The 24,798-nt window shown below is 52.8% G+C and overlaps 7 protein-coding genes across 7 annotated transcripts; 5 read left to right on the top strand and 2 right to left on the bottom strand.

Annotated features, from left to right (window-relative positions):
* Window positions 1-1,795: 1,795 nt before the first annotated feature.
* MRS44_008188 (uncharacterized protein) lies at window positions 1,796-4,208 on the top strand (the record flags this gene model as incomplete). Its single annotated transcript, XM_046269083.2, has 4 exons — window positions 1,796-2,822; window positions 2,870-2,941; window positions 2,991-3,209; window positions 3,259-4,208. 4 exons carry the CDS (start codon window positions 1,796-1,798, stop codon window positions 4,206-4,208), a joined length of 2,268 nt encoding a protein of 755 aa, XP_046133792.2.
* A 701-nt stretch (window positions 4,209-4,909) lies between these two features.
* Window positions 4,910-5,377, top strand: MRS44_008187 (uncharacterized protein; the record flags this gene model as incomplete). The annotated part of the gene is made up of 1 exon (XM_065620814.1): window positions 4,910-5,377. One exon carries the CDS (start codon window positions 4,910-4,912, stop codon window positions 5,375-5,377), a length of 468 nt encoding a protein of 155 aa, XP_065476886.1.
* Window positions 5,378-6,698: 1,321 nt separating this feature from the next.
* MRS44_008186 (uncharacterized protein) lies at window positions 6,699-7,576 on the top strand (the record flags this gene model as incomplete). Its single annotated transcript, XM_065620813.1, has 2 exons — window positions 6,699-6,998; window positions 7,052-7,576. The coding sequence occupies 2 exons, from the start codon at window positions 6,699-6,701 to the stop codon at window positions 7,574-7,576; spliced, it is 825 nt and encodes a 274-aa protein (XP_065476885.1).
* Window positions 7,577-10,049: 2,473 nt separating this feature from the next.
* MRS44_008185 (uncharacterized protein) lies at window positions 10,050-16,087 on the top strand (the record flags this gene model as incomplete). Its single annotated transcript, XM_046269084.2, has 7 exons — window positions 10,050-10,086; window positions 10,143-10,783; window positions 10,835-12,937; window positions 13,474-14,345; window positions 14,398-14,495; window positions 14,820-15,609; window positions 15,661-16,087. The coding sequence occupies 7 exons, from the start codon at window positions 10,050-10,052 to the stop codon at window positions 16,085-16,087; spliced, it is 4,968 nt and encodes a 1,655-aa protein (XP_046133794.2).
* A 621-nt stretch (window positions 16,088-16,708) lies between these two features.
* On the top strand, window positions 16,709-20,899 carry MRS44_008184 (uncharacterized protein; the record flags this gene model as incomplete). The annotated part of the gene is made up of 7 exons (XM_065620812.1): window positions 16,709-16,915; window positions 16,963-18,154; window positions 18,316-18,551; window positions 18,852-18,993; window positions 19,231-20,220; window positions 20,303-20,319; window positions 20,366-20,899. 7 exons carry the CDS (start codon window positions 16,709-16,711, stop codon window positions 20,897-20,899), a joined length of 3,318 nt encoding a protein of 1,105 aa, XP_065476884.1.
* A 100-nt stretch (window positions 20,900-20,999) lies between these two features.
* MRS44_008183 (uncharacterized protein) lies at window positions 21,000-21,774 on the bottom strand (the record flags this gene model as incomplete). The annotated part of the gene is made up of 2 exons (XM_046283517.1): window positions 21,000-21,353; window positions 21,400-21,774. 2 exons carry the CDS (start codon window positions 21,772-21,774, stop codon window positions 21,000-21,002), a joined length of 729 nt encoding a protein of 242 aa, XP_046133797.1.
* A 740-nt stretch (window positions 21,775-22,514) lies between these two features.
* Window positions 22,515-24,569, bottom strand: MRS44_008182 (uncharacterized protein; the record flags this gene model as incomplete). The annotated part of the gene is made up of 1 exon (XM_046270873.2): window positions 22,515-24,569. One exon carries the CDS (start codon window positions 24,567-24,569, stop codon window positions 22,515-22,517), a length of 2,055 nt encoding a protein of 684 aa, XP_046133798.2.
* Window positions 24,570-24,798: the final 229 nt, after the last annotated feature.

Genomic DNA, 24,798 nt, shown 5'->3' with positions numbered 1-24,798 from the left:
ACGAACCGCACACAGTGCATCTCTCTTCTTTGGATCCCTGACGGGCTTTGTCCATGGATCCCAGCGGCCCTATTGCTTCGCTAACTATTGCGGAGGCTGCTGCCACGCGCTGGACGGTACAGTAGGCACAGGCGGGTGGATCTCGCTATTCCACGGGCATGTTCCCCCTAGCACACGCCGGAAGCTGGGCCTGGCTCGAGATGGCCCTGTTGCTGGCCCCGTTCTGCGCCCTGTTACTGCTGGAGGAACCTACTGATTCCCCTTTGCCGTCAATTACCATCTCATATTGCCTATCCCATCCCATTGCACTCTCGGGTGTCCCGCGTCCCTTTTTCCATCTGCTGGAAGGGCCCTGCTGAGGCTGTCGCTTGGCAGTGGGACCCTCCGCTCGCTACCGGCACAGGCGCCCATTGGATTTTCGCCCGTCCGCGCGTGGACGGATGGATGATGGTGTCGGGTTATGGAAACACTGTACCGGCACTGTGATTGCCCTGCTAAACGGCCATGTTGGCTTTCCACTTTCTGACGAGAGGCGTTTGGTAGCAGAAATGTACCGAGTTTGTGTCATGGACAGGACAGACGGACGGGACAAACTGTCAAAAGTCCAGCCCCCGCTGAGGTGAGAGCGAACATCGAAATGAGTGAGCTTATCCCGGGGCTCCGAGGGATGGACAGACGCGCTGCGCTGCGCTGCGCTGCGGTTGCACATGATGATAATACCGAACAATTCATGCAAGTACAGTGTGCAAACCGATATCCTCGCACCTCAGTCCATCCATGAACATCCCCTCAGTGGCACTCAACTCGCTCAGTGGAGGGTGGGCCATCTGCTGGACTTGCGAGGTACCAACTGTACTAACTCCCGTCCTCTCACGCACAGCTCACACGCAGCACACCTGCATCCGCCATACTACATTGGAACCCCAATCCCAATCCCAGACCCAGATCCAGCCAGAAGCACCAAAAAGGACGGCACTTGGAGGACGGGCTCGGTCTCTCTTGCTTGTGTGTGTGTGTCTCTCTCTCACTCAGCCTGTCCCGCTCGTGGCTCTACTACTCCATTCGCATTTGTTGCTTTGTTTCTTCTCTTCTCAATCATCATTCTCTCTCCCATCTTCTCGGTACTACTTGCTCGCTCTCCTTCGCATCATCTCAGAAACCAACCCATTCGCCCTCTCCCCCACGAGGTGAACCGGCGTCCCTCGCACCGAGCGACCCCTTTTGGCAAGGACCCCCCCACAAGCAAGCGTCTCGGTCCCATACACAGTCCACGTCCATCCGTTCACCATCCTCGAATCCTCCATTTCCATCATTATCCCGCGCCCCGGGGCTTCGCCGTTATACCAAAAAAAGCTGCCTCGTCCTCGCACAACAAACCACAACCAACACACGCTCTTCGACTTTGAAAGGGCGCTGTTCTCGTTTCTTGCCTCTTTTCCACGACGGTTTTTTATTCTATTTTCGCCAGTAGCCTTGCTTCAACTGCTTTGTCTCGACGATTCATCCTCGCTATTTCCGCCGTCCGCCTTGGCTTGTCCCCGAACAGCGCCTCGTGGTCATCTTCGCCCCCTGCTCCTTTGACTGTGCATTGGTTCGGATACAGAGGCCTCGACGCTCCCTCCGGTCCTCAATACCCTCGCCGTCGCTTCTTTGCTCTCAATTTCTGTCATCTCTTGTCGGCATCAAGAAAAGAATACACCCCAAGACTCTCTATAGACAAGACAGCCTCGTCGACGCCTGTTGTCGCCTCCCCGCACTCCTTTGAAACTGTCCCGGGGCTCGCTCGCTGCTCCATATGGACACCCAGACCACAACGGCCGAACCTCAGCATCCCTATCCCCCAAGTCCTTGGAACACGGTCTCGACGATAACATCGAGCACGACGAGTTCGACGACGGCCTCGACGACGAGCAGCCACAGCGCTCCCGCCGCCGACGGCTCCTTCTTCCCCGACCCGGCCGCCACTCAGTTTCACTCTCATCTCGACTTCCTCCCCTTTCTCCTCCCCCAGCAGTCCAACATCTACCACGCCCAGCTCCTACACTACAACAAGCTCATCTCGCCCGCCCGCGGAGGCGGCCTGCAGACGCCGCCGCTCCCTCCCGTCGTCTCCGCTCCCCATATCCAGGCCGCGCCCAGGTCGCGATCTTCTAGCAAGGTGTCGCTCAAGGACGCATCCGCCGGTAAGGGGAACACAGGAGGAGGCCATGGGAGCAGGTCACATCAGAACTCAGACAAGAGTCGCTCGGTTGTAACCTCCAAGGAGGTTCCGCCCAAGATGCCTTCCAAACAGTCGGCCGACTCATCGAGGCCTCTGCCCCGTCGATCCGCGCCCTCGGCTCAGTCCCATTCCAGCTCTGTGCCCTCGACGCCTCATCAGCACGCTCGTCAATTTTCCTTTGAGGATCGCGAGCCGTCCCCTACCGGCACAAACAATCACTCCCCCCGATCCGCCTACTCCGAGACAAATAGCACCCTGCCGTCGCTGCGGCCCTTGCCACCGCGATTAGGGGGCTGCAAGTATGAGACGGCCCAGATCAACTCCAGAAGGAGGATACCTTATTCGGTCGGCAACGACCGTCTTGAGAAGCTGGACTTGCAGACGGTAAAAAGCAAGCTGACCGAGGATGAGGAGCGAAAGTTGGCGACCGACATGCGAGAGGTCTATGACCGACTGCTGCCCACTGCCGCTGTCGAGGAGAACCGCAAGAAGCTGGTGCTGAAGCTTGAAAAGATCTTCAACGACGAGTGGCCTGGACACGACATCCGTGTTCATCTTTTTGGTTCTTCTGGAAATCTCCTTTGTTCGGATGACTCTGATGGTTTGTTGACTCCGCATTTCTCGTAAGCCACATCTAACCGGACCTAGTGGATATCTGCATCACCACCTCGTGGCGCGAATTGGAGGGTGTTTGCATGATCGCCGACCTCCTGGCGCGACGTATGTGCCTCGCTCACCCGCCCAAATGTAACCCGCTGACAACACATAGGGGGGATGGAAAAGGTTGTCTGCATTTCGGCAGCCAAGGTGCCAATTGTCAAGATCTGGGATCCTGAATTGGGCCTTGCCTGCGACATGAATGTCAACAACACCCTTGCTCTCGAGAACACCCGCATGGTTCGAACATATATAGACACCGACCCTCGAGTTCGTGAGCTTGCCATGATTGTCAAGTATTGGACCCGGAGGAGGATAGTCAATGATGCGGGTACGTTTCACTTTTCGTCTTGCTATAGATCTGGCTGACCGTTTTATAGCGTTTGGCGGCACATTGAGTTCTTACACTTGGATTTGCTTGATCATCGCGTTCCTGCAGCTCCGAAGCCCTCCCGTCCTCCCCGCGCTACATCAGCTGTCACACAAGCTTCCCAGGCCGGACGGTACCATGCCCGACTTTGCCGACGACCTCAAGAAGCTGTCTGGTTTTGGAAACAAGAACAAGTCATCGGTCGCCGAGCTTCTGTTCCAGTTCTTTCGCTTCTACGCGCACGAGTTTGACTACGATAAGCACGTTCTCTCGGTCCGTCTCGGAAAGCTAGTTACCAAGCATGAGAAGAAGTGGCACTATGCGATTAACAACCAGCTCTGCGTTGAAGAGCCGTTCAACACCTCCCGTAACCTCGGGAACACGGCCGACGAGTACTCGTTCCGGGGATTGCATATGGAACTTCGACGAGCGTTCGACTTGATTTCAGTGGCGAACTTGGAAGAAGCGTGCGAACCGTACGTGTTTCCCAAAGAGGAGGAGAGAGTATGGTCCCGACCACCGCCGCAATCTCGGCCTGTCCTGCTGCGCAGCTCGTCGCAGACACATTCTGGACGTGGCGGTCGTGGAAACCACCGCGGTGGACGACACAACAACAATTTTCATCGGAACAACGGGGGGAATCGGCGAGCATCGTCGGGCGTTCCCCAATATGATGCCAACAACAACACCAATAACGTGTATATCCCGCAGGTCAACATGCAGCAGCAGGACCTGCAGTGGTATCAGAACCCGCAGTTCCAGTTCCAGTATACACAGCAAGATCTCATGACTCAGATGGCATATCACCAGGAGAACATGCGGCTTTTGTATGCTTCTCAGTCACCAGCATTTATGCAGCACCAGGCCCAGGCTCAGGCTCAGGCCATGAACCAGCAGCAGCAGAGAATGTGGACACGTTGGACACTATTCTGGATGAATACGGATAGGTGGAAGTGTTGATCCAGCAAGTGTGTACGATTGATGCCGAGGGGAAGCCATCATCACATTATACCACATCAGGTATGGTGTTCAGTTACAGATTGGCACGGAAGGCGGGCAGGCTGGGGGAGCAATGGATGGAAGAATGACTGAGCCGAAGATGGATGACTTGCCATGGACTGCAAAGCAAAGATGGAAAGGAAAGAGGCGTTGGCGCTTTCTACACATGAGTTGGGAGGCGTTTGTATACAGTTGCAATTGCATCGAGACAAGCCCATGTAGCGGAGGGAGGGAAGCCAGTTTATATCTACGGGCTACCCACAGGCAGAGGAGCGGCCAGCGTTTTTAGATGGTTGTCAGAAAAAGCATGACAGATGTAACGGTCAAGCAAAAATGACGTACCATGAAAGGTTTTAATGAATGAATGTTTCTAGAGTGAGATTGGTGGGTGCCTTTCAGTGAAGTACAACAAGAATTCCGTCTGTCTTGTGAACGTCATGAACCAACACCCGAATGCGACCCTTTGAGAACCCTTGAGATCAAGCAGTTGTGTGGAAGCTGATGAACTTCCCAAGATGACTCTTGCTCATCTCCTTGCCTAACCATGTCGCAGATGCAAATGAGCATCAATCCGATAGATCTGTCACATACCATGGCGGCCTCTAATCTCGCGCAAGCTGTGGCAAGCTTCACGTCTGTCGCCCTCGACTCGACAGCGTTTGATGTCCCGTCAGCAGAATGGCATCGCGCCGCTTGATTCGCCATCGCTGAGCATCGGATTGAGCCCTGTTGGTCAAGATTTTGCTCATCTTTCTCCAGTGTACGAGAACCGTACTCCTTCTCCCACAGTGGTTCGAAAGCCCGATGGACCTTTGAAATCAGACAAGCAAGCTACACAGAACAGCCCCAAGGCATCACGGGGAGATGGTTCCAAGGCAGGCCAGAAGCCTGACGAGCGAGTGCAGGATTCCCAGGATGGATCGAAGCCTCAAAAGGGCCAGAAAGCCACTGCGCAGTCTCAGAAGGTCAACGGAGTCCGAGAGAACGGCCACGTACGCGGGGCTAAGAGCGAGAGCGACGGAGGCTGGCAAAAGGCGGGCAAGGGAAAGAAGAAGGGTGCCAACAATGCCGCAAATCAAGGGAACGGCGAGCAGCTTCCCAAGCTTGAATCCGAGCGCAAGGGAGGCTGAAGTGGATGCCACACCGGGAACTACCGATGGAATATCTCGTGTAGTGACACGCAACCCAAGGTGGCAAGGACACCTCACGGGGTTTCGCCCGGAATGACGACGATCGCTTGATTTATCAACTGGCATATCACCATTTTGGATAGGACGGACCGCAGCCTCGGCGCCGCTCCTAGCCACCGACGCCGTGTCAGGGGTGCTTCGCGGGACGAGAATGGGACACGTTGGACACTATTCTGGATGGGATCCGGATAGGTGGAAGATGTTGACAGGTGTAGCAAGTGTGTACGATTGATGTCGAGGGGAAGCCATCATCACAGCAACTTATACCACATCGGGTAGTGGTGTTCAGTTACAGATTGGCACGGAAGGCGGGCAGGCTGGGGGGAGGGGATGGATGGAAGAATGACTGAATGGCCGGCTGGATGGATGAATGGATGGATGCAAAGCAAAGATGGAAAGGAGAGGCGTTGGCGTCTTTCTACACATGGCCGGTTGGGAGGCGTTTTATATACAGTTGCAATTGCATCGAGACAAGCCCATCTGGAAGGGGGGAGGGAGGGAAGCCAGTTTATATCTACGGGCTACACAGGCAGAGGAGGGACCAGCGTTTTTAGATGGTTGTCAGAAAAAGCATGACAGATGTAACGGAACACAAAAATGACATACCTGAAAGTTTTAATGAATGAATGTTTCTATAGAGTGGTGGTGAATTGGGATGATATGAGTGCCTTGCTCAGTGATGTACAACCAATTGTGATCTCAGCCCTATCTTGTAGGTCCAGTCATTAACAATTCAGCCGGTCCGAATGTCTCATGGCACCCTTTGAGAACCCTTGAGGTTTCTTTGAGCGGGGCAGTTCGGTGTGTGTGAGCAAGCTGAGAGCGGCATGATGCCGAACTTCCGTCAAGATGACTCTTGCTTGCCATCTCCTCGCTGCAGCTAACCATGTCGCAGGATGCAAATAGTCACAATCAGATAATCATCAATACCTTGGGTACGCGAGCTGCAAGGTTGCGTTTGCGTGTCTTGACAAAGCTCTGTAGTCAGAGCTTATCAAAGGAATGGCTTCATTAGTCAGGCTTAGTGTGAGGGTGGGCTAGGCAAAAGCTGGTGGGCTGAAGTGGTGCCTGGGGTGGTGTTGGACGGATATTGCGGCGTGTGCGGGATCTGGGATTGAGGGCGGGGAGAATTGGGTTTGGAGGTGACGTTTGATGGGATGAGGGGATGGGTATAAAGAGATGGGTTTGTCTCGTTTGTTTTTGCTTTGGCTGTCATAGTCTTTATCATTTTTGAGAACTTGGACGAGATACGACTTTCACGATGAGTATGCTTTCTGCTGAAGTCGCGGAATGGGGCGCTACACCAAAGCCCATGAGGATCCTCCCTCCTCCCGCTCCCATCCACGAGGAAGAAGTCGAGATCCGAGTCCTCGCTACAGGTCTTCACCAACTCGTCCGCACCCGAGCCGCGGGCAAGCACTACACCTCAACCTCTCTCCCCCACGTCCCCGGAGTCGACGGCGTCGGCGTCAACGTCTCGACGGGGAAGAAGTCCTACTTTACCACGCTCACCACGGGCGAAGGCACTTTTGCTGAGATTGTTAATGTTCCTGTTGAGGATGTTACGGAGCTGCCTGATGGTGTTGCTCCTGTTGTTGCGGCTGCGCTTATCAGAATCCTGTCATGAGTAGCTGGATGGGACTTAAGAAGCGGGTGGATTTCCTCAAGGATAGGAAAGGCAAGGAGGGAAAGCCTTGGAAGGTCCTCATCATGGGAGCTACAAGCGCAAGCGGGAAAATCGCCATCAAAGTTGCCCGCACTCTCGGAGCAACACAAGTCGTCGGCGCGGCTCGTAATAAGGACGCTCTCGCCGCACTTCCTCTCGACTCGACCATCGTCCTCCAAGATCCGCCTACATCCACCGACTTTTCCGCAGCGGCAGACGCTGACGTGGTGCTTGACTACCTCTACGGTCCATGGCCAGCAGCATACCTAACAAGCGCCTCAACAGCCTCAGCCAAAAATGCCCTCACATGGGTAGGAATCGGCGCCATGGCCGGTGACGGAGCCGAGATCCCCGCAGCGGGCCTCCGACGACGGGACGTCAGTGTCCGGGGCGCGGGACCGGGAGCGTGGAAGCTGGAGGAGTACGCGGCCGAGGTTGCGGGGATTGCTGAATGTGCTTGTCGGGGAGGGTGATGAGGGGATCCGGAGGGTCAAGATGGAGGATCTGTTGAGGAGGGCTGGAAGAGCAAGGAGAAGGGGAAGGGTTGTGTTTGTGTTTGGGGATGAGGGTGTTTGAAGGCGTTTTGGGGCGAGATTTCATGGACGGTTATGAATCAGAATGAGAATTATGACACGATTTTGTATTTCTGAGCTTTTCATGTTGCTTGGTGACCTTGCGCCATGTTGTCCTATGTGGGTTGGTGATTGAGCTGTAATGAGGATCCATATGACAAACACACCACAGGAAATGATCTCTTACATAGGATAAGGGATAAGAGGGAAAGTCAAGTCTGATCCATATAATTAGCATATTAATGTCATAAGTATCGCCTAGGGATAATTGGTTTCGTTGCCTAAACTGTCAGCTTTGTTCCATATTCACCCTATATCTCACGATACGTTCCTATTTCAAGACATGGTGAAGATCCTCGTATCAAGGCCTAGTACCCGCGAGATGGCGCGTTGATATTTTGACCCGTGCTTATACGTACCAATGGAAGCTGTCAGCGCCATATCAGATTTCCATTCTGAGGCATATCACCATGGTGCCTGGCTTCACCCATGATCTGGCCCCCAAACACCACCTGGCCCGCCCGCCCACCAGGCCCACGAAAGACCCGGTAGAGAGACCGGCACTCCAAAAATAGTGCCGTCAAACCCCAGACAAGAGGGCCTCGCAAAAGTCTGGAGAAGAGACAGGGTGGATGGGATATTCTGAGGAATCAGCATCGCTTTTATGTCGGAGCCTAAAAGTGGGCGTTGGCAGGGGTTGCGAGAGGGCTTGTGAGAGGACTTGTGAGATCTCGTTGAGATGGAGGGGCGAGATATGAGACATTGTGTTTCAGCAAGGCGGTTTCTGGTCTTGGTATTTGCGAAGGGCTGAATCTAGGGCTGTGACGGCTGTCTGAGCCGGAGTGAGGCCAGCAGGTGATTGTGATGCTGTTTGGACGAGGTGCATATAGAGCTGCCTTGGATACGACCAGGCATCTTTCGAGATGAGTGAATACGAACTACGAGAATGCCTTTAGTGAATACTTAATGCATCTATTTCTGCAACCCTGTTTGAGGCTGCCTCGTTGACACGAGGCTCTGACGGCCTGGTCTAGTCCATGATCCATCGTGGTGGAGCTTTCACGAGCCATGAGGGCAAGCCGAGGAGCACATGTTAGAGTGAACAATCATATATACAGCAGATCAAAGAGAAAAGAGACGAGATATTCGAAACATGGCTCTGCATTAGTTAAACGAAACCTGTCATTGAGAGCTGCAGATATAGATCAAGGCAGTCTCGTGACCTAGGACTTGAGCGTCTCCTCCCCCGCAATTGTCTTGGCTCTTTTGGTAGCAGAGCAGCAAGAGCCGGCAGCCTGTACTCCACAGAATAAACGGCTGCCCCCCTTTCGAAGAAACCCCACGGATCGTCTATTAAAGCACCTCGAAGGATATAAAGTTCTAGAGTCCTTCTACAAGTCGTTGTACGTTTATTGGCTTCAGTCCTAGAGAGTCGCCCGGAACGGTCCGTACTGTGTCGATTGAGTCCAGCACTGTGCCTCCACCCCAGTCTAGCCCCCGGCTTCCATGCCATACGTCACAATCCATACAGTACGAGCCAAGAAGCCATCCAGCCGCGCTCACCATCCATCTCATCTCAGCTCCGATCCTCTCCTCTTTCACTCACCCCGTCTCATCCCCCCGCAGCGCGTGCATCTACAAACGCGTGTCCTTGTCTGGTACATGCGCATCTTGAAGCCTCGTCGTCGCGCGGCCGCTAACAGAGTCCAGACAGTCGATAGTCCTACTCCAGTTAACCGCCCCGGTTTTCAACCCCAGTCTCACCAAGCCCGCTAGTTAGCGACCTTTAGCACCTGCTCTCTCCGCCTTCCGCTCAGCCCAGGCCCTGTCCTTTGGAAACGACGACAATAGCCGAAGCCCGACCTGATCTTCTGGCTGCCGTATTTCTCCTCGACAAGCGAGTGTCTTGCTGTTGGGAATATTCTGCCGTCTTTCACAGACCCTGTCAGCCTTGCCGCTTGCTTAATCGCGACCCATATCCCCGGAGACTGTGGGGTTACAGCGACCGCCGATAACTAGCGATTATCAGTCCCCGTCCCTCCTGCGCCCACGATCCGACGACCCCGGCTCGACGGCCTCTCACTGCGTTGCCACCGAACAACGCCGACAACCAAAAAGATACGATAGCCACGGGATCACACGGGCAGTCTCTAGCAGTCTTCCGGCCCCTCTCGTCCCGGAGAGGCCTCGCTTCCTCACGGTGGCTATGATGCAGTGGTCTCGCGCCGGCACTGAAGCTGTGCAAGTCCTCAAGGCCTGATGCGATCCCACCGGGCTTCCGTTCCTTCCAGCGACAAACATCCAACATATCTATGAGGGTCGACATGGTCTCGAGGACTTCAAGCGATGGCCCTCCCCCGGGCGTTGGGCGGAAATGGAACTCTCTGATCAACAAGATCCCAAGGAGAGGGGTACGTCGAAGCGATGCTTGGCTCAGAGAACCTAGCTAATGTGTGCTGTGCGACAGATCAAGATAATAAGTCAACATGCACCCGATACGAGTCTTCAGACCTCGGTCTCAATCCCAAATCCCCCGAGTCCCATTCCGCCAATCCCCTCGAAACCCAAGAATCCAACATCCGCCAGCTTCAGAGCCTGGTCGGGCGCATGCCGCGCAACATCCCCTCCTCACCCGACCACGTCGACGCCGCCTATAACGACCTTAGAAAGGTCAAGGAGCAATGCGCTACGCTATGCCGACAAATCCTCACAGACGAGCTCCGCCGCGCCCGCGATGTTCGCGGCGGGGGCGAGGTTCTGAACCGTCGCGACTCATCCGTCGAGTCCCCCCGCAGTCCCGGTCATATATACGATACAAGGAGTTCCTTTAGCGGGAGGAGTCTGGCCGAGGTTGTCTCTGGAAGCGTTGTCAAGAGCATTCACCAGAATGACGCCTGGCTTACGGCTGTCCGTGACTGGAAGAACTACCTCGAGTCCCTTGCCGAAGCATGCCGAACGAGTCTTATTGAGACGTATAAGAACAATGAGCGCGAGGCGACACCAGAGATGGTTGAGGCCTTGTTCACAAACAAGCCTTTCCGCAAGGAGGCTGTTGCGCGCATGCGCAATGCCAGTGTGACCCGGGTCATGTCGCCAGACCCTCAATTCGTGAGTTTACTCGGCCGTTCATCCTGCCGAATACCGACTGACCGTTTTCAGTTCCCCAAATACGAGATGCGCTTCTATAACTACGAAAGAATTAAGCAAGAGTTGACCGAGATCCGACAAATGCTTCAATCCGGCGAATCAGGCATCTCCCCTGACCGCACCATCAATGAGTATGTCATCTCTCAGCGAGGTGATGCTGTTCTCGAATTTGCAAACACCGCTCCTGAATGTGGTCTCAATGATCCGGCGCTTCGATTTCGAGTATCGTCTTATATGCTAGCGGAGACTTCTCCCATCTTTGCTCGCATGTTTTCGGGGCATTCTAGTAATCTACACCCTAATGACGATGACGATCTCTCGACACTATTACCATCGCCCCCGACAAAGTACTTTTGCAAGGACGGATCAGAGGTCAAGCTATACCGCATGCCACAAGTTGAGCTCAACCGCCTCAGTTCTCTTGAGATCCTTTTGCACGCAGCACATATGCACAATGAGAGAGTGCCCAAGGAAATCAGTTTTGAACAATTCGTTGCCATTGCAGAGTGCTGTATGAGATACAAGAGCACATCACCTCTAGAGCTTGTCGTGGAACATCTATGGATGCCTCAATGGATGCATAAGGGTGCTGACGACATGCCTGACGGACTTTTGGTGATCAGCTATGCCTTTGGACTACGACAACTCTTCTCACGAATGTCCAAGACTACCATTCTCAACCTGGTTGACGAAAAGGAGCTACAGGCTAAGCCTTGGCCGCAGAAGATAAAGGACAAGATTTGGGCCGTCCGATGCGCCAAGGTCGCCCAGGTTCATGACTGCTGTGTCAACGCTATCCGAGAATACCTCAGAGCCCCAACGCACACCTCAGTTGAGCCAGGGGGCTCACCGACAGAGCCAAACAGCTTGTCATCCGATATAGTGACACCCATGATGCTTACGAGTACACCCAGATGTCCCAAGGGCAGCCATTGGTGTGACGCAACAAATCTAGGATGGCTGATGCTGGTTTACAATGAGATGGGCCTGTTGCCGCACATCATGCGACCAAGTGTGCTGAATCACCTCCCCGAGTCTCAACCGCAGCCTAGAAGTTTGGCTCAGATAGTTGATGCATTGAGGAGGGTACCGGCACCACCAACCCCTGTTCACCGTGGTGTGTGCGACCTGGGCCCGGCCTTTCGGTCGTCTATCAACGACATCTACAACAGCGTGTTGGGCCTAACATTATTTGACATCAGCGGCAAGAGCCATGGTTGGGCCCTCTCGAAACACCGTGAACGGGAACCCCAGACACAGCTCAACAAGGGATTGAGTGGCATGGCTGCGAATGACCCGGGATACAGTGTTGCGACTGAGTTTCCCGAGATCATTCGGCTCCGCATCATGTGCGAACTCGGGGAATTGGAGGATCTTCATGCGGCTGCCATGATCAACCGGGCGTATTACGAGACGTTCAAGAAGCATGAGCTCTTCTTGATGAGGAACATCTTGCGTATGGACCGGAAACGAGCAGGGGCAAGACAGCACATTCCGATCACCATCAATACCAATGAAGAAAAGGTGCTCAAGGAGGAATCGGATATTCTAAAAACGACGGTAGGCGACACAGCGGACGCCATAACCATTATGACGGAAGGAGACGATGACGATGTGGAATACACGGACTCCGATGATGATAGCCTGTACTCGTCACAAGCACCATCCGTTCAGCGGTCGGTGCCCAGGAGCTCTTTCTCGAGAGGGCCTGATCGCCGGGGATCTACAGAGCCGTCCGTGGTGAGCGCGGGCAGCCCCGTGCGGACACCACGGCCACGACCTGAAACACCCACCTCGAGATCCACGAGGAGCGGAACTCCAACTACGCCACGACAGGCACCAGTGGATCTACCACCTCCGGCTGCGACCTCTCCTGCAAAGCCGACGGTTGACCATAACGAGGAGATCGATGAGCCGCCTCTCACAGTGGAAGAAGCACGTCGAATTCTCTGGCCTGATGAGGTCATCGAAGCTGTGGCGCCACCTCCGCCTCCGGGCGTTGAGGGAATACGAGAAAAGTTCCGAGCAGGCGATCCGGCATTCGAGGAGAGGCTCGAAGAGAAGACTCTGGTCCCAACAGGAGACAAGCAATTGCGAAGTGAGCATGACCGTAGGGTTGGGCTCCTCAAAGGTGACCCCTGTGATGGGGACGGCCCAAGACGAGGAGGTAAATGAGAGAAAGAGATGGAACTATACCATGACATTTTGAACAGGCATTGGACAAGCGAGATTTGGATGAAGCATCTCGATATATACTACTGTGTCTTGGAGCCTTTTTGGCTATGATGGGCGCTGGCTGGCTCTAGCATGGGGCGCTGATACCCTTGGCGCGAGGAGTTGGGATAACTTGGATCATGCATGGGATATAGCGGAGTTGGATCTTTAGCTGAATTATTAATGAATGAATGCATGAGAAGTCAAAGGAACCCTTTCTACCTCGAACTGTTGTTGATGTCAAGCACTTCGATCCATCCCGTATCATGGAGGAGGTGATGAGGGATAAGCTCGGATGAGGAGGCCTATGGCAAGCCACGTCACTCCGTCAAGAAAGCATCCCGTCAACCCAACTTACCTTGGACATTGTATTCTTTTCAAGATTTTGCTTAAACATGACCTCGGTGCTGTAACCACACACTGGAATTCTCCGCGAGGAGAATATTGCGCTTCGACAAATCCTGGGATATCGCCTCGAGACCATTCAAACCTCGCCATATAGTCCACCCCAGATTGGACAATACCTGCCCGGCACTTCCCTCAAGGACGCTTTGCTCGTGTCTGTCGATGTCGATACGGGAGGAGGCTATGAAGCCATCTCCCCTGATCAGAGTTTCCACATTGGCGTGCCAATTTTTGACGCTCGGTGCCTCGTACAGAAGCTGCACGATCCTCGCGATGCCATCACGGCTTACCAATTTATTAATCGGGATTCGCGGCCGTGCAAGTGGGCCGCCGAGAGCTTTCTCTTTGGAGAGACGGATTTGATGACACTTCACGACTTTGCATCGCGGGTTTCTTTGCTAACTAAGGACCGCGATTACGTCTTGGTCGCGCATGGGGTTGGGGAGGATATCAAAGTTCTCAACAATATCGACCCCAACATTGTGGACCGAGCCTCTTACGTCTTGGATACAGTAAAGGCAGCGCAGTTTCCTCTACAGCTGTCCTATCGGTATAGTGTTGAGAAGCTCCTCAACGAACTTGGGATCGGTTATGCGAAACTCCATGCGGCTGGGAACGATGCTCATTTTGCGCTCAAATCTTTGCTGATGATTGCTGTCCGCGATGGCCAGATGGCGCAGGAGGCTACTACGCCTGGTGACGAAGAGCGATTTCGTTACCTTGACGCTGTTGCACATGCCCCGTGTGATTTACCTGTCTGGACTGACACCCCGCCGGTTACTTGCACATCACCAAAGCCGAACATAAAGCTGGGTATAAAGGCGAAGCGTCGATTGCGTACGAAGAGAAAGGTCGCTAGACGAGCGCTTGAGGAGCTACCTTGGGCCGACGAGCCAACGACTCGGTAGACCAAGGACGAGCAGCAACATCAGATACCTATCACATAACTCTGTTAGGGGGCACTTTCTATATGACGAGACGGAATGGATCCAGGATCGCCACGCAGAGTCGAGGACCTCTTTGACGTCTAAGAGGCTTATCTATGAGGCCGATGGTTACAAGAAGGGGATGTAGTTGGTACACCCCATGAGGGAGGATGCAGCGATGAGAGGGTCTAAACGAAACAAACACCTGAATAGTCTTGAGCAACATAGCCATCTGTTTGCTTCAGATATGCTTAGGCACCCCTAGTGCTGGAGTCGAAATAACGTTGGAATAAGCTCTGATAGAAGAGGATTTACTTCTGCACTCAAGTACCGGAGTCCATGGCGACGTTGGTATCTCTCAACGTGGGGTCATCTGACTGTCATTGAAAGGACCGAAGCTGAGGATTGAAAGGAGGGGTATTGTCGCTGAACTGTATCCCGTGGGCATCTAGACACTTCATCACTCTACGATTTTATCGTGGTGTTCTTTGCCCTTGGCTGCCCTCAAGCCAATTCTCACTCTCGTTTACAGGCGCTATGTCGCCTCCAGAAAGAGGTTCGCGCTGGTCGGGCCGCAAAAGGCGGAGATCTCACCAAGGGAACAAGAGATACGCTCACCAACAGCCGGCGGTCGGCCCTCGCCCACGACCATTCTGCGGAAACCGTCGTCGTCCGCGCCGGCGAATGGAACGGCGACCACATGAGCAACAACCTGAACCACCTGTTGTCTGTCCAGCATGGTTTTTCATCCCATTTGCCAATGTTCAGTAACTATCCCTCCGTCCGTAGCCCTCTTACGCATCCCGCTGATTGTCTCTGCAGTGTGCCCCGTGATCGTGCTTGGTTTAAGGACGACTACGTTCCTTACCAGACGCAGTTTACTAATTCCCAGGGCGAAGAGCTTGAAGCCATTGGCGTCGGGACTGTTGTCATCACCATCAAGTGGTTGAATGACGAACGTACAGAATTCATCCTAAGAAACGTTCTGCACTCCCCAGACGCTGCCTGCAACATAGTCGGGCACCCAATCGTTGAGGATTACTACACTGATCCTATCCACATACCCTACCATATCTGGAAAGTGAAAGACGACAAAGGTTCCTCCATCGCGCGCTTCAGACACGAGGGAAACAATGCCGTACTCCATTTCAGTAAATTGCCTCGGGGTACTATATCGGGTCCTGATGTACTGTCCATGGACAAGATCCCGGCGGTGTATTGGCCCGAGATTGAGAGAGATCAGTTCGCACAGCTCCACAGAGGCTAAGTTTATTGCCTGCTTGACTCTGAGAGGGCATGGCTGAAGGAGCACTGGGGTGATGAGCTCCGGTTTCTACGGGAGCATCAATTGAACAAGTACAACGAGGACGAACGCCGCGATGGGAGATTTATAATGAGGGTGACCATGGCCGAGGAGTCTGACCGGCGTCGAAGGCGTCAAGAAAGAGGATATGAAGATTGGATTGAACAAAGCGTCTTTAAAAATATGCCCGAATTGCTCCTGGATCGCTTCAATTCGCACCTCGCCAACCGACACTTTTCGGATGCTGAGCGTGAGTGGATCAACGTTCGCTACGGGAATTTGAAGACCTTTTTGGATTGGTTCAGATTTAGATTGTATGAGCCTGATGAGCGTAAGGAAGCAAAGAAAAAGCTGCAATGGCTCATGTGGATAGGGGCCAAGTTGAAAGAGGTACCTGCGTGCTACGGGACGCGATGAATGAGTCTGGGAGCTGGATGAGGCTGCTGCTGAGCAGGTGGCCGCTGGGAGGCTGTGCGAGCCGGCTTTGTAATTTTGTAATGTGCGAAGGGGGAACACGGCTCATTCACCAGTTGGCGCTGGCTAATCAACCTGGCGTTTAGGTATTTCTGGCCATCTTATAACTAAACCAACATCTGGATGGTCTTAACCAACATCTAGACCACAACTCTTCTCCTTGAAAACACCGATATGGGCTTCGAATGGCGACGAAGCTGCCTCGCACCAGCCGCCAGAGCTGAAACCCGCAGGCTGAGGCTTCCTCCACGGCATCTCACCCGCTTCTGCTGTGCATTCAGGCTTTCGAATCAAACAGTATAAAAAGTTGCCAAGCTATTAACCCGCGCTTCGTGATGGGCGCCTGCAGCAATGTGCACCCAATCGTGCGGGCTTGTGGGTTGTACCAGTAGGCCTCTCGCACTCAGCTTCTTGGCAGCCTGGTTTTGAGAAAAAGCAATCAATTGTATAATTAGCTCAGAGGCTCCCGACTTTTGGCAGACGTTTCCTTCTCTTCATGTACTTGCCTCTCTGACTCGATTTGGCTGTCCATTGCCTTCTCTTTACCCCAGGTAACTTAGCACCATGTCCAAAGACAAGCCAGAGCAAGCTGAACCCGGGCAACTGGAGGGCCCTTGGTCTCTCAAAAGGCTTCTCGACAGCCTCCTGGATCTCATTCTTGCCACTGCCGCCCTACTCTTTGTTCTGTTTGGCGGCATGATCTACATGAACCATGGCACTCCAGCCACGCCAGGCTCGACGGGCAGACTCCTTCTAGACCTGGCCAAATATGTATGTTGCTCCCCCCAAAAGAGTCTCACTGTCACTTACAGCGACAGGGTCCAACCGTGTTCCCCGTCCTTTTCGCCGCCATTGTCGGCGCTGCGTTGAAGACGTTTGCAACCTGGCGGCTCCAGAACGGCACCCGTATCGGTCTCATCGAGCAACTTGTCGGTAGCCATACGGTAGCTGAAGCAGTATTTACACAAGCTCGGCTCAAGGCATTCAATATCCTCGCCATCGCCATTCTGCTGCTGTGGTGTCTCTCGCCCCTGGGCAGTCAAGCCGCGTTGAGGGCGATAAGCGCCAATCATGCGTTCCGAAACTCAACAGGAAACCTGACGGTGCTGGAAACATTTAATCGGTTTAGATTCATGCAAAATCCCAATGATTTGCTTGATGCCGAGAGAATGCTAGTCCCACCTGCCATCGCCTCGATTCTGTCTGCACGGTTGCTGCAAAGCAGAAACCAGGATATCTGGGGAAACATTCGCCTTCCCCTGATAGAGAGGCTCACAGACAGTGCTTCAAACACTAGTTGGATCGATGTATCGAACGTCACAGAGCTTGACTACTCTTCGCTTGTCGGGGTCCCTGTGGCGGGGCTCCCTGATCAGGGAAACCACACATTCAACTTTTCAGCTTCCTATGTCAGTCCCATATGTACCACCCTCAAGACGCGTCCCAAAAACAACTCTCCCGTGGATCTGCCAGACTTCAATTCGAGCGACAGAAGCAACTGCGACTGGACCACACTCGAACCTGACTCCACCCTGATGGTCAGTCTCTCCCAGCCGTGTGTGAAAGGCATCGCGGCTCTGGGTGAGAAGTATCGCTCAGGCAAGGATCGGACAGCCCGCGTCTTTCTATGGAAGTCTAGCTCTTTAGGGAGCAAGGTACACTCATACGCGGAATGCCATCTCTACACCACGTATGTCGACGTCAAGATGCACTGTCAGGGCACCTTGTGCTCGCCAACCTCGGTGCGCCGATCGCCAAAGCCACCACGGCATGGAAACTGGACAGTGTTTGACATGGGAACCAGCTTTCATGAGCTGGTGGGCTTCTTAAACATCTTTTCCACCATGTTTCCGGGGTTACACCCCAGGACTGGTCAGACACCGACCATCAAATACTTTGCCGATCCCTTCAACGCCCTCTCGACATGGAATGATACTGAACCCGCTGCGCTTCCGCGCGCGAAGTTTGAGACTCGTCTTGCGCACCTGATCAACTCGGAACTCCTGCTAGGTATCCATCCAGGAGACGTGGCGGGTGGTTTAACTAAGGAAAACACAAACAACGTCTCCAACGTCGTCGAGATGGAGACGTACACTCGGGGGAGATTGTTCAATACAATAAACTGTGGCTGACTATGCTGTTCGCATCATCCACGATCCTCTTTGGCGTAGCCATGGCTGCCATTGTTGTTCGCTTCAGGATACTGGTCCCTGAGGTGTTGGGCTCGCTTGCGCTGGGCATGCTGGACAATCGATGCGACAAGGTCCTAGACTCGTCCTTCATGAGCGGCGATGACAAAATGGCCAAGATGAAGGAGGTCAAGGTGATGCTGGGCGATGTTGAACCTCACGCTGAGATTGGTCGGATTGCATTGGCGGCGCCGATGGAGGATGTGGTGGTTGGCAAGGTACAGAAGGGCAAGTTTTACCTGTAGATGGACAACATCGTCTCGCTTCAATCGATACTTGGGATGATGAATAGAAGAAACACCCGTTTAGCTCTGAAGACATAGCCATGGTGTCTTCTCTTGATGGAATGCACGTGACTAAGACTGATGGGCTAGAACCTGTTGATCACTCTCAAATGCAGCTATTCTTTACTCTAGCAACAAACCCACCCTTATCTCATCTTTTCCTTGGTACCCTGCCCTTTCATTAGTTTGTCAAACAAGCCGACCTCTTATGTCGTGATGACTCAACCCGACCAGCTTTGCCGTAAATGCCAAGAGCTATTCTCACAGCCCGACTTGGAGCCCAGCAATCGTGACTGCTGGCAAGACCCGTCACTTGCGGGATGGAAGCGCCAGGGGAGGGACGTCCTTGAAGCTGCCGACTCGGGCTGTCCCCTCTGTCGGATAGTATGGAATGAAGTCTCTTCTAAGCTTGGCAGCAGGATCAACGTCGAAAAGGCTGTCATCGGTCCAAGGATATGTTGGGACGACGATACGGCCGCCTTCTGCGCGTTGGTCTATCAGCTTAAAACGTCAAGCCATGTTTATCCCGAGCTCCTCTCTGTGGACATGTATCTTAAGACAGGCAAGTCCTTGCACAATATGTCCTGATGAAGGAGTCTAACAATGGTAACAGCCGTCGGGGATATGGTACCTGATTGTCCAAGACCACCGAATAGCGCTGATGCCTGCCAGTCGATGGCGACGCGTTGGCTTTTTGAGTGCACCACGCAGCATGAAAAGTGTCGCGTTCGAGATGAGCCATCGTGGCTCCCGACTCGCCTGATTGATGTCGGACCTGCTTGGTCGACCCAAGACCCAAAGTTGGTGATGGCTTCATCTCTCAGCTCCAGCTCTCCGTCGCCATTGTACATATCCTTGAGCCACCGATGGACGACTAGTAACATGCTTAAGCTGAAGAAGGCAAACATAAACGACTTCATGCAGCGCATCCGATCGGCGGACTTGCCGTTTACCTTTCATGATGCGATTCGGTTGTGTCGAAACTTGGGCATTCGATACATATGGATAGACTCCCTCTGCATTATCCAAGACTCAAAGAAAGACTGGTTGAAAGAGTCTTCTAACATGGGAAAGGTCTATGAATACTCATTCTGCAACATTGCTGCAACCTCGGCCTCGCGTGGGCAAGGCGGATTATACGGCTGGCGGGATTCACACTTAATCACGCCGCATACCGCGCATATCAACTGGAGAGGGCATGAGAGCGAATATGTCTTCTTCTTGGATAGTCACTGGTTCAAGTCTATTTCTCGGGCAACTTTGAATGGGCGAGGCTGGGTCTTTCAAGAGCGCTTGTTGAGCCCCCGGACCATGCATTTTTCGTCTCAGCTATTCTGGGAATGCCGCACACTCAAAGCCTGCGAGACTTACCCCTGTGGCTTACCTTCCGAACCATCGATACTTGGTGATGACGTAGATCAAACCTTTCCAGGAAGCACTAAGGATTGGAGAGATGGTCTCGAACGGGATGGTGTCGGGTATTGGGAACTGTTGATACAGATGTTCTGCAGGTGCTATCTCACGAAAGAATCGGATCGCCTTGCTGCCATTGCAGGTATAGCAAGTCAAGCGCAGCCTCTGCTCAATGACGAGTATTTGGTGGGTTTGTGGAAGAGACACCTCCCTCATGGATTGCTATGGAAGTTGCAGAACATGGTTGGACAAGATGACTTGATCGTCACTAGGCCAAAGAAATATCGAGGTGAGTAAGACTTCACGGGTGGTTGACACCTTCTAACTGGCAATAGGTCCTTCGTGGAGCTGGGCGTCTTTTCGACTTTGAAGCTGCAAATATCAACATCTTGGACCGCGAAGGTATCGACCGGCATTTGGTTGAAATCACCGATGTGAAAATCGAGAGCAGCACTGATCAGATTTACGCTAACGTGACCGGAGGTTATATACGTGTTCTTGGAAAGGTGGGCCATGTTGACCTCCCCAATCTCGAGGACGCAGAATGGAGGGGCGATAGGGGTGGACACTACACCTTTGAGTTCTCTCTCGACGTAGATGATGAGATCGACATCGAAGAAGAAGCCCCATATTGCCTACCGATCCTTACGCACGACAGAGCGAACAGGAACCCTTTCAAGAGCTTGGAAGTGCATTGCCTCTTGCTGAAAAAGGTCGAAACAAATTCTATTGGATTCAGAAGGATCGGTAGCCTTCAGGTTCTTCTGGATTGGGAGGCTGAGACGATAGACGAGTTTCGGTGGATCACAGACTTTGCTAGAGATGAAAGTCCCCTAGCACAGGGTTTAGATACGTTGATGATATACTAGGCGTGTTTCATATTCAAAACCATATATACCTCATTAAGTGGTAAGCGCCTTTGGTTTGATCATACTTGCTTGAGTGCTTCTGACATCCCAGATACAGCATTTATTCCTCTCCGGTAGCAAACTCTCCCTCCCGAAGCTTCCTGCTCAACTCCTCATTAGGAACGACATACTTCTTCAGATCAGGCCTCTTCTCGAGCAGCAAATCAGCAACCAGACGACCAAAGACAATCTCTCCAGCGGGGTTCAGATGGGTCCTGTCACCCTCGCTGAGGTTGTAGTAATCGGCATTCTCCTTGCCAACGGCGTTGATGTAGTTGGTGCTCGCAGTGTTCAGGTCGAGATACTGGACGTTGAGATCCTTGGCGACTGCGATGGCGGCATCTCGCCATTCGCTGAGGTTCTCGACAACGTGGCCGCCGCTGAAAGTACGGCGGGTGAGGGATGTAATGACGATCTACTCTGTGAGGATATACACGCTAATATCCAAAGGGAATACTTACGGGTGTTCCTCCAGCTGCTTTGACCTCGTTAACCAACCCAGCCAAGTTGTTCGAGTACTGCTCCAGAGTATACGTCTTCTGGTCATTGTGTCCAAACTGGATAGTCACAATAGACTCATGATCTCCCTTGTGACTCTTGACGGCCTCAATAGCAGTATTCCATCGACCCTCAGCTCGGAAGGAAGGGATCGTGGCACCACTCTTGCCGCTGTTGACACCAGATGCGGGACTCTTCAGGTCGGCCAGGAAGCCATCGCCCCAACCTCCGTTGACGGCAACGGTTGAGTCGCCAGTGAGAACAAAGTATGGAGATTTCTTAGCTTGAGCTACGCCAAGTGAGCTCAGCACATACAGGAAAGTCGAAGAGAACTTCATTTTGAACAAGACGTGAGGTGCAGTAGTTGGGTAGAAGCGGTACCAGCGGAGAGGAGGTGGACTTTCAAAATCCCCTCAGAAACAAGACCATACCGGCTATATAACAACATATATTCCAAAAGCATCTGACTATGCTGTCCTTTCGCCAAGCTGCATCACGTTTGGTCTTCCCCCACACCGGAAGAACAATGCGTTATTCCGCCAATGACCATCTTGAAACATGGCATCAGAAAGTCTATATGTGCAATTTATATGCCGAGGCAATAGGAGCGCATAAACCCCCAATTTCCTCATTCTCTAGGTTGCAGGCTCGTATTGGGGGTGCATGTCGGGGTAGAATTGTACCGAAGTATGTTGAATGTGTCGATCATGGAGCCATTTGGCATCGTGTTATGGGACAACTGCCTATATGGGCCGAGGGCCCGATGACGACCTTCCGAAGGGCTATAGCGACTTGACGAACGCTAGATCATTCTACCGAAACCTTGAATTTAGGCTTAATGCTTGTATTGCAGTTGACGTCTCAATGTTTAGCTCCTCCGTGATTTCCTTTTGCGGAACAGAGAGTGATGGCTTCCTCTCTATTCCTCTACAGTTGCTAAGACCAAGTCCCTGACGACGAAAAATGATTCCACGGCTATTCAAGAGGCTATTGAAGACATAAACTCAGGTCTTAGAATGGGCACAGTATAGAGCATAGATATAGTGAATTGATTAAAAACGTATGCTAGTAACGTAGACTAAGTAGTGACTTTGATGGTGGCCGCAACGCTCGGCACTCCCACAGAATTCATGACAAACAACATCCAATATCCAGGCAAAGCAATGCCCGAGTCGCTAGGAACCTTGAAAGTATACTTGTTCTTCCCAGCACCCGTTAATGTCAAGGGGATACGACGCTGATCAGTGTTGACCGTATGCGTGGCCGTTCCATATCGTATCAGCGAAGCAGTGTTTATAGCGCCTCCCGTTGTGACGGTGAGGGAACCGCCGACTTTGATTGTAGTGGCCGAAACTGAAACAATCTTTGGCCGAGTTGCTGGTTTGCCGTCTTTGGTCAAGAGGTAACTTGGTGTGAAGATCTGGGCATCAAAGTGATTCGTTGAGCAGTCGCCACAGAGACCACCGCCGCCGTTAAAGACTCTTGCGTCGGGTAGAAGAATCGACATGCTGTGGTAGGTTCGTACGATAGAGTTGGGTTGTTGTTTAACAAAGGTATCGCTATCAGGAACGTACAGTTCCGGCGTAAGTTGGGGAGTCGAGTCCTCGAAGGGAATGGCGTATTCTTGGCCTCCGGTGATGAATACTGTGCCATCTGGTAGAAGAACAGAAGTGTGAAAAACACGAGGGTAGTACATGCCGTTGCTGGCAAAGGCCACATTGGCTTGTGTTCCAGGGGCGCCGATGGTGATGATGTGAGCGTTTGTCGTGGCATATGAGTCCTGATAGTTAGGAGTCCCCCCAAATGTGACAATCTTGCCCTTGACAGCATCAAACATGACTGCGTTGCCGCACATTGAGTCTGGGTCAACTCCACGACTGGACTGCCTCTTTCCCGCGGGCTTGACAGTTCCCTTGCTTTGGGTGTAGTACCAGTTCATGGCAGAACTAGGGCCGGCCTGAAAGATGGTTTCCCCCTTCCAGCCAAACAACCATGCATGATTGTCAGAACGAAAGAGTCCCTGGGCATCAGCCGTGAGCATAGGCTGGACCTTGGCGTTTGGGAGAAGTGTCCACTTCCTGGAGCTTGGATCAAAGATTTCACCAGGCTTGAAGTCTTCACCGCCAGCCCAAGAGCCTCCAATCGTAAAGACCTTGCCGTTGGATGTGGTTGCGGATGACTGGTAACCACGGGAGATCTTCATGTCGGGCCCGGATACCCACTGGTTCTTGACAGGGTCCCAAGTGCTTGTCCTTGCAGCGCTGTTACCGCCTGTCACGACGATCTGCCCTGTTCCGTCCATGGAGATGCCAGGGCAAAACATGTCGTGATTGGTTTCAAAAACTTCTCTCTGCGTGATGATGCCAGTCTCTGGATCCCAGAGCGACGTCAGTGTCATACCGCCAGGAGACCCATTCATGGTATCGTGATAATACGAAGACCAGACCAAAACCTTTCCAGTTCCCGGGTCAACTGCTCCAGCAACAGGAACTATAGGAAAGTCGAGTGTCGGTCCCCAAATTCCCACTCCAGCTTTGGGCGCAGTGTAAGAAGCAGCCTTGTAAACATTGAACTCAGCGATGCTGGTCCATGGACCGTCATATGCCTCGGTGGTGGCGACTATGCGTACGTATCGAGCCCGCTTCGTCTCAAAGTTTGAAAATTTCTCGGTGCCGTCTGCGTACCATGTTCCTGTCGCAACAGGGGATCCCCAGGTTTTCCCGTCCGTGCTGAGGAAGACGTTATGGCTAGCGATCCATCCGTGAGTAGTACCGTCTTGTCGAGGAAGAGCAGAAATTCCATTGACGTTCTGAACGGTTTTCATATCGACCGTGAGTGTGTGTGGAAGCGTTGGATCTTTGCTTGTATCTTCAAACCAAGCAGTGTGCCAAAAGCTGTTTACATCGCCATCGATTGCTTTTTGGCAAGCGTTGTCTGAGTCCGGGTTGTCGCTATCGCAGGTAACCTTCCAGTTATTTCGATTAATAGCCGTGCCGAGAGGTCCAGTGGCCCTGGGACTCAAGTTCTCCATCTGCACCTTGACCTTGGTCGAGTTCTGCGCTGGGATGACGATGCTCATGGCCTCGTCCCAGAACAAGCCGGCAAGGCAGAGGGTCAATATCGGGGACCACATTTTCACTGAATTCAAAGAGTTAAAGAGGAGGAGGAAGATGACGTTTGAGCAAATGCCTGTGCGCCAAGAGAGGGTTCCAGTGTTCTATAAGAAGACTGCTTTCGCCTCGGGAAACACAGAGACCGAGCGGGCCCGGATCTCTGGAGGCTTACACATTAACAATTGTGTAGCTAATTGCAGCATCAAAGTTCCTACACCCGACCTAGACTTATCCCCATTCCTAAAGCAC

The sequence above is a fragment of the Fusarium solani genome (genome assembly GCF_023522795.1).
Source record: "Fusarium solani strain SB1 chromosome Unknown bctg00000004, whole genome shotgun sequence".
NCBI classification, from domain to species: Eukaryota; Fungi; Ascomycota; class Sordariomycetes; order Hypocreales; family Nectriaceae; genus Fusarium; species Fusarium solani.
Note: the sequence above shows the minus strand (reverse complement) of the source record. Positions and strands in the feature narration are given on the sequence as shown.